Below are 12,262 nucleotides of genomic sequence, written 5' to 3'. Positions count from 1 at the left end.
CTTTGACTGAGTGCGTGACTTGCTTCTGTCATAATTACCACACCTACACAGTCAATGTGAATTAAGTGTTTTTTCTTACAACGTCAAATGATAGAAATAAAGATTAATCACCCGGGTGTACTTGTTGTCATCTACTGCTCCTTGCAAAACATAGGAAAGTTTGTTAATGTCCAAACTTGGCTACATTTTCGACTCAATATTAGACTTGGCATCGTGGATGAATGCACTGTTTCTTGTAACCATAAGCTGCATGTCGACAACTCCAGCTTCTCAAATTCATTCTCTGTCCAATTCCTCTAAGCCACATGAGACGTCGATTGCTATAAATAATGCAGCAAATCACAGCTTTTCCTCGATATTCACTTAGAACAAAATGTGGATTTTGTTGGATGCTTTTCATACTTTTATCGAGTGAATGGACACTAAGGTCATAGTGTGTTTGATGCTTTATAGTTTTCACAATCACCTTCGCTGGGGGGGAGTAGGAGCAGGCACTAAAGTATCTCTTCTAAGCTCCTTTGATCTCATGTGATCTCATTTGTCTCATGTGATCTCAAGTGTTTTCATGGTACAAATTATTTTATATACAAATCACAAGTGTGGTGAGTGCATTTCCATGAATAGCCAATAGTTCAAACCCAGGGAAAATAATATAGCTGAGACACAAAAAAACTCAGCTATATTAGCGAAATACACACACACAAAACCTTAAATTCAATACTACCATTTAAAAAAAACAAAGATGACGGGGGACTTCACTCAAGTTATAATTAAATCAATTTGCAAAACATAAGAACATTACAATGAAAATGTAAAAACAATAACAAAAATAAAGTGATTTTAGTGTCTATGTGGCATGCTGGGCCAAGAAGGCCCTTATCCTCTGGAGAAGCTCTTTCTTCACACTGTCTGGGACCAATGCTGGAAGAAAAACACAAAAGTTGCATTAAAATAACTCAGTTGCTCCTCCAAGGTTGCATTAATATAAATTATATAAACGCAAATACAGCGAATATTGCTGCTACCTCTTCCTTTCGGAGTGATCTCCACCACCAGGTCCTCTACCGTCACATGCTCCAAGCCTTTGTCTTTGATGACCTCTGCAACAAACCAAGTACAGTACACACAATCACTTCAAAGCACACAACTTCTGGCCACAATGCATTTTCAATAAAGTAAAATTGGACAACGCAGAATTATCCTGTGATAACATCATCACTAGAGTTGCCTGTACCTTTGCAGTGAGCTTTAATCTGGTCCTTCCATCCACATTCGGTGAGTTTAACTCCCAGAAACGCCTTCAGCCTGTCAATCAAATATCGCGATACCTGACAAATGCCTCGCTCATCGGTAATTTGCCGTTATTTTACGTTATTACGGCTACTGGAGTAAAACTTGAGACAACGACCAGCAATGTGGGAATTATCACCATGACGCATTGACCAGAACGGCTAGAACAGTCTGTGAAGATCAGAAAACGGCATGACTTCACAAGGCGGCGCTGAGCGACGACATTGAATTATCGCGATATTACGACAATCGCAACCTCACCTCAATCCCATCGTCTCACCTATCTCGTTCTCCCATTTCCGTCAGCTTCTGGTTTATTGTTGCCCTCATTGTGGAATCTGTGCTCATAATCCTGCACCGGCGTGGAAACATAATGTCATGGTGGGCTTAACTCTCCACGATCATCTACTGCAAGGAGTTCCCACTCGTGGTTTTACATTGCATTGGTTGCTCGATAAACATTTGCCTTACCGGTCAAATAAAACAATAAAACTACCACACGCCATTAAAACGGTACCCAGCTCACACACGCACTTCAAGGTTGATCGAGTTGAACAAACACTCACCAGCAGCCAAAAGTGAAACGCTCATATTCTGCTGTGACCGCGACGCCGCAGTCGAGTCAAACACGGACGGAGACGCGACGGGTGTTGTTGACGCTCGTACAAAAAAAAAAAAAAAACGAGCAACACAAATCACCTTCCTACTGGAAACGCAACAACAGAAACAATGGTTCCTACCGCATGTTGTTTTTAAACCCGCAATCCTGCTTCACGCACGCATGGTGGCGGTGTTGGTTGTATTGTTCCACCAGCTGGGGCGAGCTTGTAATAATACTTTTTTGTTAGACCAGAAAAAAAATATAAATAAATAATAATAATAATAATATATATATATATATATGTGTGTGTGTGTGTAAATATATATTTCTAAATGCAAATTCCAATGATGTGAATTTCAACGTAATTAATGAATCCATTGATTTGGTTCTGAAAAGCGCTTCATAAATAAAATGCAATATTATTTTTAATATGCCAATGTAGCCAGTGTAATATTGCACTGTAGCCAACATATTAATATATATATATATATATATATGTAACAGTATTATTAATATTCAAATGTAGTCAAAATAATTCAAAACATATATTTGTAACAGTATTGTTAATATTCCAATTTAGGTAAAATAAGCACAGTGTGCAGTGCGCCCACATAGACTTCAGATACTTTCCCTGAATTTATCCCATTTTCTCATAAAGTCTTATCTTATATGTTTTACTACACGTTTCTGCTGTTGTTTCCATCTAACACTCAAGATGTCAGTCATTCATTCCCTTAAATACGTTTAGAAGACAGGAGTTGTTGTGTTGTGGCCTCTGCACAAGCTCATGTTTTTTTTGTTTTGTCAAAAGACTATAATAGAAACAAAAAAACGTCCAACATATTCCCGATGATAAAACTATACAAATATTCAGGGTTCCTTAGAATGATGTCACAAGTACTGATGGCAGGAGGGAATGTTTTTAATGACTTTATATGGGAAAGGCAACATTTGTTTTGGCAATGATGAACAAGATAACTGGTGAAACAAATGCCTCGCATCAGCCTACCCTATTTGGGTTAAAAAAGAAAAAAAAGAAAAAACAAGCTTCATAAGTGATTTTTCCAGGGCAGAGGAGCTGCTTAAGTTTCAAACCCACCTTCTACCATATGTCATGAATTGAAATAAATCTCCTGCCCCTCTTGATGTGCCTGGAGAAACACCCAGAGGACAAAGGAATCAATCCTACAGTGTAATCTGTCTGCCACCTAACTCTCAACATCAGTTGCAAACAATCCATCCATTTTACCAAACATTTCCAGGGTTTTGTCGTCCTTTGCCAATCAGGCGAAGGGTTATCAGAGCTTGGATTTTTGTCAGGGGAGCAGTGAATGGCATAAATAACAAAAAGGTTTTAGCTGTATTGCAGGTAGCGATAAAACCACGGTGGATAAAAAAAAAAAAAAAAGAATAAATAATGCAATGTGGGAATGCCTGCAGATATGTCCTTTTATATTCAGCTCCCTGATTTTCAGGACAGCAGAGATAAGAGCGAGGTAAAGCCAAGATTCAAATCTAACTTCTAAACAGGATTTTTCTTTTTGTTAGTAGATATATATTTAAAGCTCCTCGAAAAGGAGAGAGGACTTCTTATTGCCAAGTGTGCAACCTATTATTTTATTGTCTTATTTTATTTTTATTTTTTTATCATTATTTGGGAGCACCAATAATTCTATTCTAATTCTATGCATGACATTTGACATTTAGGTCTACAAGCAACAGATTGAAGCTAGATAGCAATCTCTCTTACTGGTCATGTATGGTGCTCCCAATGGATTTCAGTACATAGAAATGATGACGTATTTGTAGTAAAATAATAGCCTATAACTAAAACTTCAATATATTCTTATATATAGTATTATATTATAAATGTCCAGCAACCTCGTGTAAATGGATGATTCCACGATCAAGTTGCTAATTATGTCCCACTGTTATTATATTTACAAATATGCATGTCAAATAAAGGTAAAATAGTTTTTATGCTTAAGTAAAAGTGTCCAATCCAACAACCTAAATGCAAGTTTGAGATAAACAGCTGGGAACATTAATAAAAACTGTGAACAGCATTTTGGCCTGTTCTAACCGACTATAACCAAACTTCAGCTTGAGATATAATCATTAAAATCCTTTTGAAATGTTTTTATTTTTTATTTTATTTTATTCTCATGCTTGAATCATCTTTTTTTGTGAGTATCTGTGATATTGACTGAGAAGGTCACTCTCGACATACAACCTCTTACCAGAATTATTGCTTGAAAGTCATGTATTTATTTTGTCAAAATACATTTTAGGTAAATCATTAGAATGTCCTTATTGTCCTCACACCATTAGCACGGTAGTTAGCCACATTTCGTAGATTTTGTAATTGAATGCTAAAAAACTCAACCCTGTTACCAGATCATTTGGCTCAGCTCAGCAATAAGGGCCAGCTCTTATTGTTTATATTACATAGCACTTCTGGCTTCCATACTTCAGCCAAATCTAGCAATGTTTTGACCTATGATTGGTATGTGTGCACATATATCACATATATTGCATTATTCAATTTAATTATACTAAACCTTGATCATTTCTAGAATACCACAATTTTACATAACTTTTCGGTAAAAAAAACCCCCAAAAAAATGTAAAAATAGCAAATTCATCATTCCATGTCAACATCAACATCTTTATTTCTATTGAACTATCCCAAAACACAAACCATTCCAAACAAATCACATTCAAAACGGAACATGGTGTGCCTTATTTCAAATGAAAAATGCATTGCAATGTGCAAGACAGCAGCATCCAGCAGTTTAAGTTGTGTCTATTAACGGTGAAACATTGCACCATCAGAACAGAAGGCAGCAACCATGCCGCTCATTGTCTTTAGGGTAGATTGGCATTAAAAAAAGACTAAGTGCCTCAGCCTAGAGGGGCTGATCCTGCTTCTTCTCTCTGATAATATGTGCCCTGCTTTGGAGAAGATTCTTTCTGAAGGGACTGATGTCGCTCCCTGCCATCACCTTGACAGGTCGTGGGTAGACAGAGGTCTTGGTCTCCCACCAGCTCGGCGGGTCTGCGGTTCTTTGGATAAGGGGCTCCTCAAGATAGGATCTTACTTCCAGTATAGCATCTGCTGAGGGATTCCTTCTTGCAGTGTCTCTTGTGGCCTTTCGTCAAAGAAGCCTCCAAACGCCAGATGTTTGTGGCCTCCACTTCTAGTGGCCCTGCTCCCTCTCCTCCCTCTGCTCCCTCTCCTCCCGCTCCTCCCTCTCCTTCCTCTCCTCTCTCTTGGCCTCGGCCGGCTGATGGAGCTGCATCCTGCTGCTGCTGCTGTTCCTCTTCGAAGTGCCTCATCAACCGCTCTGTTGTCATTAAAGGCCAGCTTTTTCGGGTCCCGTACGGTGGTTTCTGTAACAACAGTATTGTATTCCAGTCCGTGGAACGTTCTTTTCATCGATGCACAGAGAGCAATCACCAACTCCGATGCTTTCCCTGCGGTTACTGTTCCTTCTGTCTTGGTGGTGGACCGTTACTCTCTACAGACCCTTGTACTGGAGTAACATTTTGGAGGCTGTGACCTAGCTGAAAAGGAGAAAACACAGAAAATTCTGCTTTGTTTTATTATGTGTTTAATATTGTCAGGCAAACCGCTGTAGCCTTTTTAACCCTTTCTTGCGGTGAAGCACATTTTCTGTCATGCAGTCTTGGAATGCTTGTTTGAGGGGGTGTTTTCCTGCTTGGAAGAACATACATTGGATTGAGAGCATGGGTGTAGTCCGTCAATCCGGTGTCCACGATTGCGAATGGTGGGAAATCCCTTGAAATCATTTTGGCCAATTCCTCATCAACTGTGTTCTGTCTGGCTGGGGTCATGGCCTTTGGCACGAAGTGGCTTATAGAGCTCTGGGTTACAATAGGTTGTGGTGCAGCTGCACCCTGAGGGGTGGCTGTAGACACCTGCAGCAGCAGCTGTTCCACTAGACTCACTGGCTTTTCCATGTTGAGGAGCAGGCACACCAGCTTGCCCTACTTCTTCTAACTGCACTGTTGGATGTACAATTCTAATATGCCGGCTGTGAAGCTTGTTAGCAGACCCTGCTCGATATCATATTTTTACCTTACAAATTCTACAATTCGACATTATGTTGTGAGAGCAACATCGCTGGCCATTCCAAGGCGATTGTTCTCCCTGTGCTTGTAAACACATTTAATTTAAAATTAAATTTAAAAAACACATAGAATTTTACTTAGACTAAGACTGAAGTTGTTATGGAATCAATACTTTATTTGATTTGTCTCACCCCTGCGTACAATAATATACATTTAGATGCGTGCAGTGGTAACAATGTTGTCTATGTTATTAAAATGCATCCAAATGCTTCTTTGTTTGCGACTGTCACTCATCTTGTTTTCTGCAGTTCAAAGTAAACAACTCTATACAGACACATACTGTATATTTCAATTTCATTTGTATGATATAATATGAAACAAGAAATATTTCTGCTCTGTTCGAAAATGTTATTTGTTATTCATAATGCATTTATTTTTTCCACATTTAAAATTCGAATTTAAATTGATGAAATGAAAAAATTCAAATCTCCCAACAAGTGACTCCGAGGAGGCTGGGGCTCGCGGGGGGTCTCGCCATTCTTGGCTCTCAATGTTATTACCAAAGTGAGACGTTGCTTGGTTGTTTTTAACGAATACGCTGAAGGATCATCGTGTTATTCTGTCTTGTATTATTTTACAAAAAAGAGGGAAAAAAATAAATGGGCTCTGTCAGACGGGAGCTGGCTCCCATCGCTCACTTCGGGGCCGACAAATCACGAGTTACAGTACTTCAGCCCTGCCCGAAACTCTGTTAAAAATGGGATATTATTACCTCAGATGGGTTGAATGGTTATATGCGTGTTTTCTTAGATTCAGTGTTCAATGATTAAAGATAAAGGGACCCCATGCAGGGTCCCAATGTTGAGAATGTCTGCAGTATCATAGTATCACAGTTCCAATACAAAGTGCTTAAAATAATCTCAGAGCCACTAAGTTAAGTTAAATCTGATTTAAACAGACAATGGGAAGAAAAAACCACCTCCATGAAAAGCAAGAACCAAAAAAATAAAATAAAATAAAATATCCCTAAAGATAGTGTGGCTTCCAGAACACTTAATAAATGTCTCCCAACTTTTGGGCGGTTTAAGGTTAAACATTCAAAATTGAAATCGGAGAAGACCTCCAGGACTCAGGGAGCTGAGGCGTTTCGGCCTTATTACCAAAAATTAAAATACCCCTCTGACAGCCTGCTGCTGCTATCACTGTTCTGCTCAGCGGCTCGGTATAATTAAGAACTATACGCTGAGTTCTAGTAGCTCTGCATACGTTTAATTGCGCCTGTTTCACTACTTTTGAGTATCCCCCTAAAAAAAACACCAGGGAGCTCTATCCTAAATTGACAGGTGTGGGGGAGGGGGGCCTTCGCACCTCACGGTCAAAATTGGCCGACGAATCCTTGTCTTCTGGAGTCTGGTGGAGAATTACCTCTTGTCTTGTGGAGGTTGCAGGTATCCATGGGATGTTGAAATGCAACTCGCTGATTGATGGGTTGAGTTCCAGGTCGGCTAATGGTCTGGAGGTCTGAAGGGCAGAGGGAGAAGCTGCCCATCTGTCAGAGGTTTCAGGTAACTGTGGATTTGTACTCGCCGGTGTTTCTCCGAACGCTAATGCGGTGTGAAAGCTCAACAGGTGTGCCGTGGAAATTTTTACAAATTGCACTTCAAAACAACAACAACAAAGAACGGAAATGAGCTTTTGCGTCGCAAGATCAAAATTGCGAGGCTGTCAATACAAACAGCGGTTCCGGCGGATCGAGTTTCACCTCGAAAATGAGGACCATTCGTAGTGGTGACAGGCTTGAGCCGATTTTGCGATTCAGTTCCCGATGAGTCACTCCGCAAAAAAAGAGTCGTTTTTTTTTTCTGCTCGCCACTCTCTTGACTCGTTGGCTGCTTCGGTTCAGTTGGTGTAGCGGAGGGTGAGCGGCGGGGGAGAACTTCTCGGGCGAAGAAGGAGAGTCAGGAGACGGCTCTGAGTTGTGAATGGAGTTCTCACAGGAATCATTTCATCCTGTCGAAATGATGTCAAATGCCTTAGTTTCGCCTTTTGCCTTCGTTTTTGGTCTTTAAAAGGAGGCACTCCCGACTCCTGAGTAATTTAAACGATTCAAACTAATCGTTTGCGAGTCTTGCATCACTATTAGCAGGCCATTATAACAAGCACAGTTATGCATGTGGATGTCATTTTGGGGGTTTAAAGGAAAGTGGCGTGCCGTGGAAGATAAAAGGTTGCTCAACACTGGTATATGCAACGCAGTTAGGAAAAATGAACGTGCTTTTAATTTGTTTTCTCCCCAACTACAGGGTCTTTAAACGTCGGTTTTGATTAAAGGGCGTTTGAAAAGTATGGGTTCGAAGCAGCAAGTTGTGTGAGGAATTTCCCAACCCTCTTATCCACCTCCCCACCTCCATTCTTCCACTAAACGGCGGCAACCGCTCCTCGACTACCAGCATGGTTATCTGGGTAGAAACGCCCCCGGTGCAGATAGAGAGCCGGAGGGAAGGGAAAAGCTGGTGGACGCTCAACAAAAAGAGGGAAGGATCCGCAGGGACTCCTCCTCTGAAAAGCTGCTTCATAATCGGGCAGCCGCGCACTCCAGAGGAGTGGCAGCGCGCGGGGGATTTTTCTTTTCGCAAAAGCCCCTCGCCTCGCTTCAGTCGAGCGCATTTTTTTCCTTTTTTTCCTGACCTGTAAGAACTTGCGAATGCGAGGAGGGGGGAAGGAGCCCGTTGTACAATTTAAATATCATGCAGATAACGCTCGTGAAGCTCAGCTCGTGGACAGACGTCCTGGTAAATCTCTAATTTGGGCGGTTTTAATTGGTCTTGCCTCCCGGCTGATAACCTTTACCTTTACTTTGTGGGTGTCTGTTCAGCACCTGTTCAGTGTAGTGATATTGGATTCATGGCTGTTTTTTTCGTTCTTGGCGTGGTTCACAAACCAAAGTCTCCAGATTTAAGTGAACAACAGGAAGCGAGGGGATGGAAGGCGCCTGTCCTAGTCTGATAATGACCCGCTCGCTAATTATGCATTTACCTGTTAATCTGATGACATATTCACAATGGAAAAGGCCACACAAACGCCACAACTATATTTTCCCACTGGGAAAAACACACAATAAACACTTGCATAACCTTTTAAGTAGCAATTATCATTTTCCATAAAAGAATAATCCATCACGATGGGAATGGTTTTCTTGCTTTCTGCTTGAGCCTGGCTTTGAATGGAACAGCCTGATCCATTTGCAAAGCACCCCAGATCAGTGCTGATTAAGGTCGTCACTTCTAAATGGGGATTGGCAGAGCGCTCCGTTTCATCAGTTTCCCTGCGAGCGAGTGGCCGCTGAGAGCCCACTTCGCATGTCGCCGAGGAGAAGGAGGAGGAGGAGGAGGAGGAGGAGGCAGGTGCTGCAGGCGGCTTAGGCACAGAATGCAAGATATTAACATGTCTGTGGAATCCTAATATCTAATTAACTGCTGTAGAATTAATTTCAATGAAATCTCCCCGTAATTAAATATTCATTCGATTTACATATTAAACCATTAAAACGTACACATGAATATACACATACATATTTAAATATGGCAATATTATTTTGCATTTTTTTAGAAACCAAGTCAATAAATGAATGAATAAATAAATAAATAAATAAATAAATAAATAAATAAATAAATAAATAAATTAATTAATTAATTAATTAATTAATTAATTGATCGATTAATGAATTAATAAATAGATAAATAAAGAAACAACTGAATAACTAATTATTATTTTTTTATAAATACATACAGTACATACATATTTGTGGTTATTGGCAGTATACAGTATGTCAGTGCTGGTAATTAGAACTCATATCATATTTGAGTTTTGAAAGCCACATCAGCCGACTTCCAAAGAGCCCGAATAGAAAACGGTTCCATAAAATTCATAAAAAGAATGGACATGGACAAACCTCAATGGTCACAAGTCAAAGCTCGCCGAAAAGTACAGCCTCAGAAATGACCACAGAACTGAATCAGCATCTCCGCTCACAACAAGCACTACACATTGACATGTTCACAAAGGCAGAAGTTGTAACCATTCTCATTCGGAAACAACTTGTGTGTCTTCAAAGGAACGGAGATGCGTGACCTGGTGCAAGGAGCTCAGAACCAGCTCCCCGAGCAATTGAAAAAGTAATATGCTGCGATGAGCCATCTTTCACTCTGCTGCTCTACATCTGGATGATGCGATCCCGCTGGAGAGTTTCAGGACCGGCTTCATGAACACTGGGCTGCAGTCAACCCCCCGCCACGCCCGCTCTCTCCTCAATCACCTGATCTGAGCCTCATTGAACCTTCACGGGAAGTTCTGGAGCGAAGCGGGTGAAGCAAATCTTCCGCCTCCTTCATCCCTCGAACAACCCCAGGCTGTTCTTCTTGGAGAGTGGTGCAATATCCTCCTGCACTCAGCACTTATATGCACTTATACAACAGGATGCCAAGAAGAATTGCAGTGTTTTCGGTCCTACCCCTTACTAGCTCCTTGATATGGATATGATATGTATATTTCTATTATTTTGTCCACCCTTGTATTTTGGCAGCATGGAAGACAGAGATATTGTGTATGATGTTCCGCAGCTGTTTACCATTCCTGCACATTGTGCATCTATAATCACCGTCGGCGCAGCAATCCTCTAATTGCTAAAACGCTGTTTTTCCCCGCATTCCCCCAGCATACAAATTCCCCAGGGCATTGATTGCAGTTAGCCTACATAACTAAATAGTGTCAGTGCGTATTGGTTGCCATGTGTGTGGTGTATATACTGTACCTCAAATCAGGTCCAACGTTTAGACCCAGGAAGCACCAGATGCTTGGCAAACCTGGCTATGGCTGAGCGGATGAGGTTCCAAAATGTCATGAATGTTGTAATCTGCATGAATACGCGCTCAACTATCTTTCTCTGTTGCGCTCCATCTCCCCCTTAATCTTTATCGGTCTCTCTGCCTCTTTATACTGCCTTGTTTGTCTTACCCTCTCTCTCTCCCTCTCTCTCAAACAATTTGAACAACATGCATATGTGCATATGAAATCCATATGTGGCATTAAGGTACATAATATATTTCTGTTTATTGTAAATAAATGTGTCTTGATGTGGCAGGTCAAATAACACATTATAAGACTAATGTGACCATTCAAGGCTCAAGGACTATTAATACCAAACCTCCTGAATGTGCTCTAGTCCGTTCCACTGATACGACATCTCTATCCGTTCTAAGCCGGCACTTTGTAATCTACACCAGATAAGGCAGGCGGTGTGATGGCTGTCGGTCCCCCTGTGATTTAATTTTGAATTATGGGAGATAGGGCTGCTTGTGAAACAGGAAAAGGAAAGCTGAGGCAGTTTGAATGAAAAATCTAAACAACAACCCAAAATGACAACAGTTTAGACACACTGATAGATCTACACGTTGAATGCCTGTGTTGTCAAGTATAGGGGAAAGAGAGTGGTAGTGTAGTGATCATAGTCATGAAGTCATAAGTTACTGTCATACTATCAATAAATCAATAAATAAATAAATACAATAAATTCTTTGTATATATATATATATATATATATATATATACACACACAGTATATATATATAAATTTGGGATGTCAAATGATTAAAATAGCGAATGGTGATTATCCGCATGATATTTGTGCGATTGATCAGGATTAATCACATGATTTAAAATTTTACCCCAGAATAAATATTTTCCGATTGAAAAAGCAGTGCAGGAAGTTATCATCATTCATCAGTAAATATTGTATTTCGAACTACGGAAGGTTCAAACTGTCAAACTAGAAAAAAGGAAATATTTCCTAATATTTAAATTGTATGATATTATAATAATGTAAAAATAATATCCAGCGTTCAGTGGATCATCCCTCAAGCGTCGCTGTGCCAGTTGCCCGTGCGTCCGGGCCGGTCTGTGTGTACACGTGAGTGTGCACAGGCAAGGCTTGAGCGGTCTCTGCACCTCAAATAAATAACCACTCCAGAATCACAATGTGAAAGTGTATGTCATAGGACAGGAAGCCGGGGGTGAACTGGCTGTTTTTTTTTGGGAGGGGGTTATTTTTGTCACTGTCAAAATATATTAGTTTAATAGAGCATGAACAGCATGAACTGAAACCCTCCATGAGTCACATTTTCAAATGAAATGAACTTAAAATGTGGCCATTTCTAAAACAAAATACTTACTCATATCCTCACCCTTTTATATCCATTTCTTGAAAAGCCTTTTCTACCT

At 40.4% G+C, this 12,262-nt stretch overlaps 1 protein-coding gene across 3 annotated transcripts; it reads right to left on the bottom strand.

Annotated features, from left to right (window-relative positions):
* Positions 1 to 745: 745 nt before the first annotated feature.
* eny2 (ENY2 transcription and export complex 2 subunit) lies at positions 746 to 1,995 on the bottom strand. Of its 3 annotated transcripts, none has more exons than XM_080005977.1 (5): positions 1,857 to 1,995; positions 1,552 to 1,698; positions 1,235 to 1,305; positions 1,026 to 1,100; positions 746 to 921 (listed from the first exon to the last, which is right to left on the bottom strand). In XM_080005977.1, the coding sequence occupies exons 2-5, from the start codon at positions 1,560 to 1,562 to the stop codon at positions 848 to 850; spliced, it is 231 nt and encodes a 76-aa protein (XP_079862103.1). In that variant the 5' UTR covers positions 1,563 to 1,698; positions 1,857 to 1,995; the 3' UTR covers positions 746 to 847. The 3 variants fall into 3 exon arrangements, with proteins under 3 accessions (XP_079862103.1, XP_079862101.1, XP_079862102.1); XM_080005975.1 differs by having other exon boundaries at positions 1,571 to 1,698; XM_080005976.1 differs by having other exon boundaries at positions 1,571 to 1,642; positions 1,857 to 1,983.
* Positions 1,996 to 12,262: the final 10,267 nt, after the last annotated feature.

Source organism: Zeus faber, assembly GCF_960531495.2.
Source record: "Zeus faber genome assembly, chromosome: 8".
Lineage (NCBI taxonomy): Eukaryota > Metazoa > Chordata > Actinopteri > Zeiformes > Zeidae > Zeus > Zeus faber.
This window is presented reverse-complemented; position numbering and strand designations above follow the sequence as displayed.

Coding starts and splice junctions, on each gene's coding strand:
- eny2 (XM_080005975.1), bottom strand. CDS start 1,662: ATGTTTCCACGCCGGTGCAGGATTATGAGCACAGATTCCACAATGAGG. Junction 1,306..1,570: donor GAAATGGGAGAACGAGATAG/GTGAGACGATGG, acceptor TTTGATTGACAG/GCTGAAGGCGTTTCTGGGAG. Junction 1,101..1,234: donor GATTAAAGCTCACTGCAAAG/GTACAGGCAACT, acceptor GGTTTGTTGCAG/AGGTCATCAAAGACAAAGGC.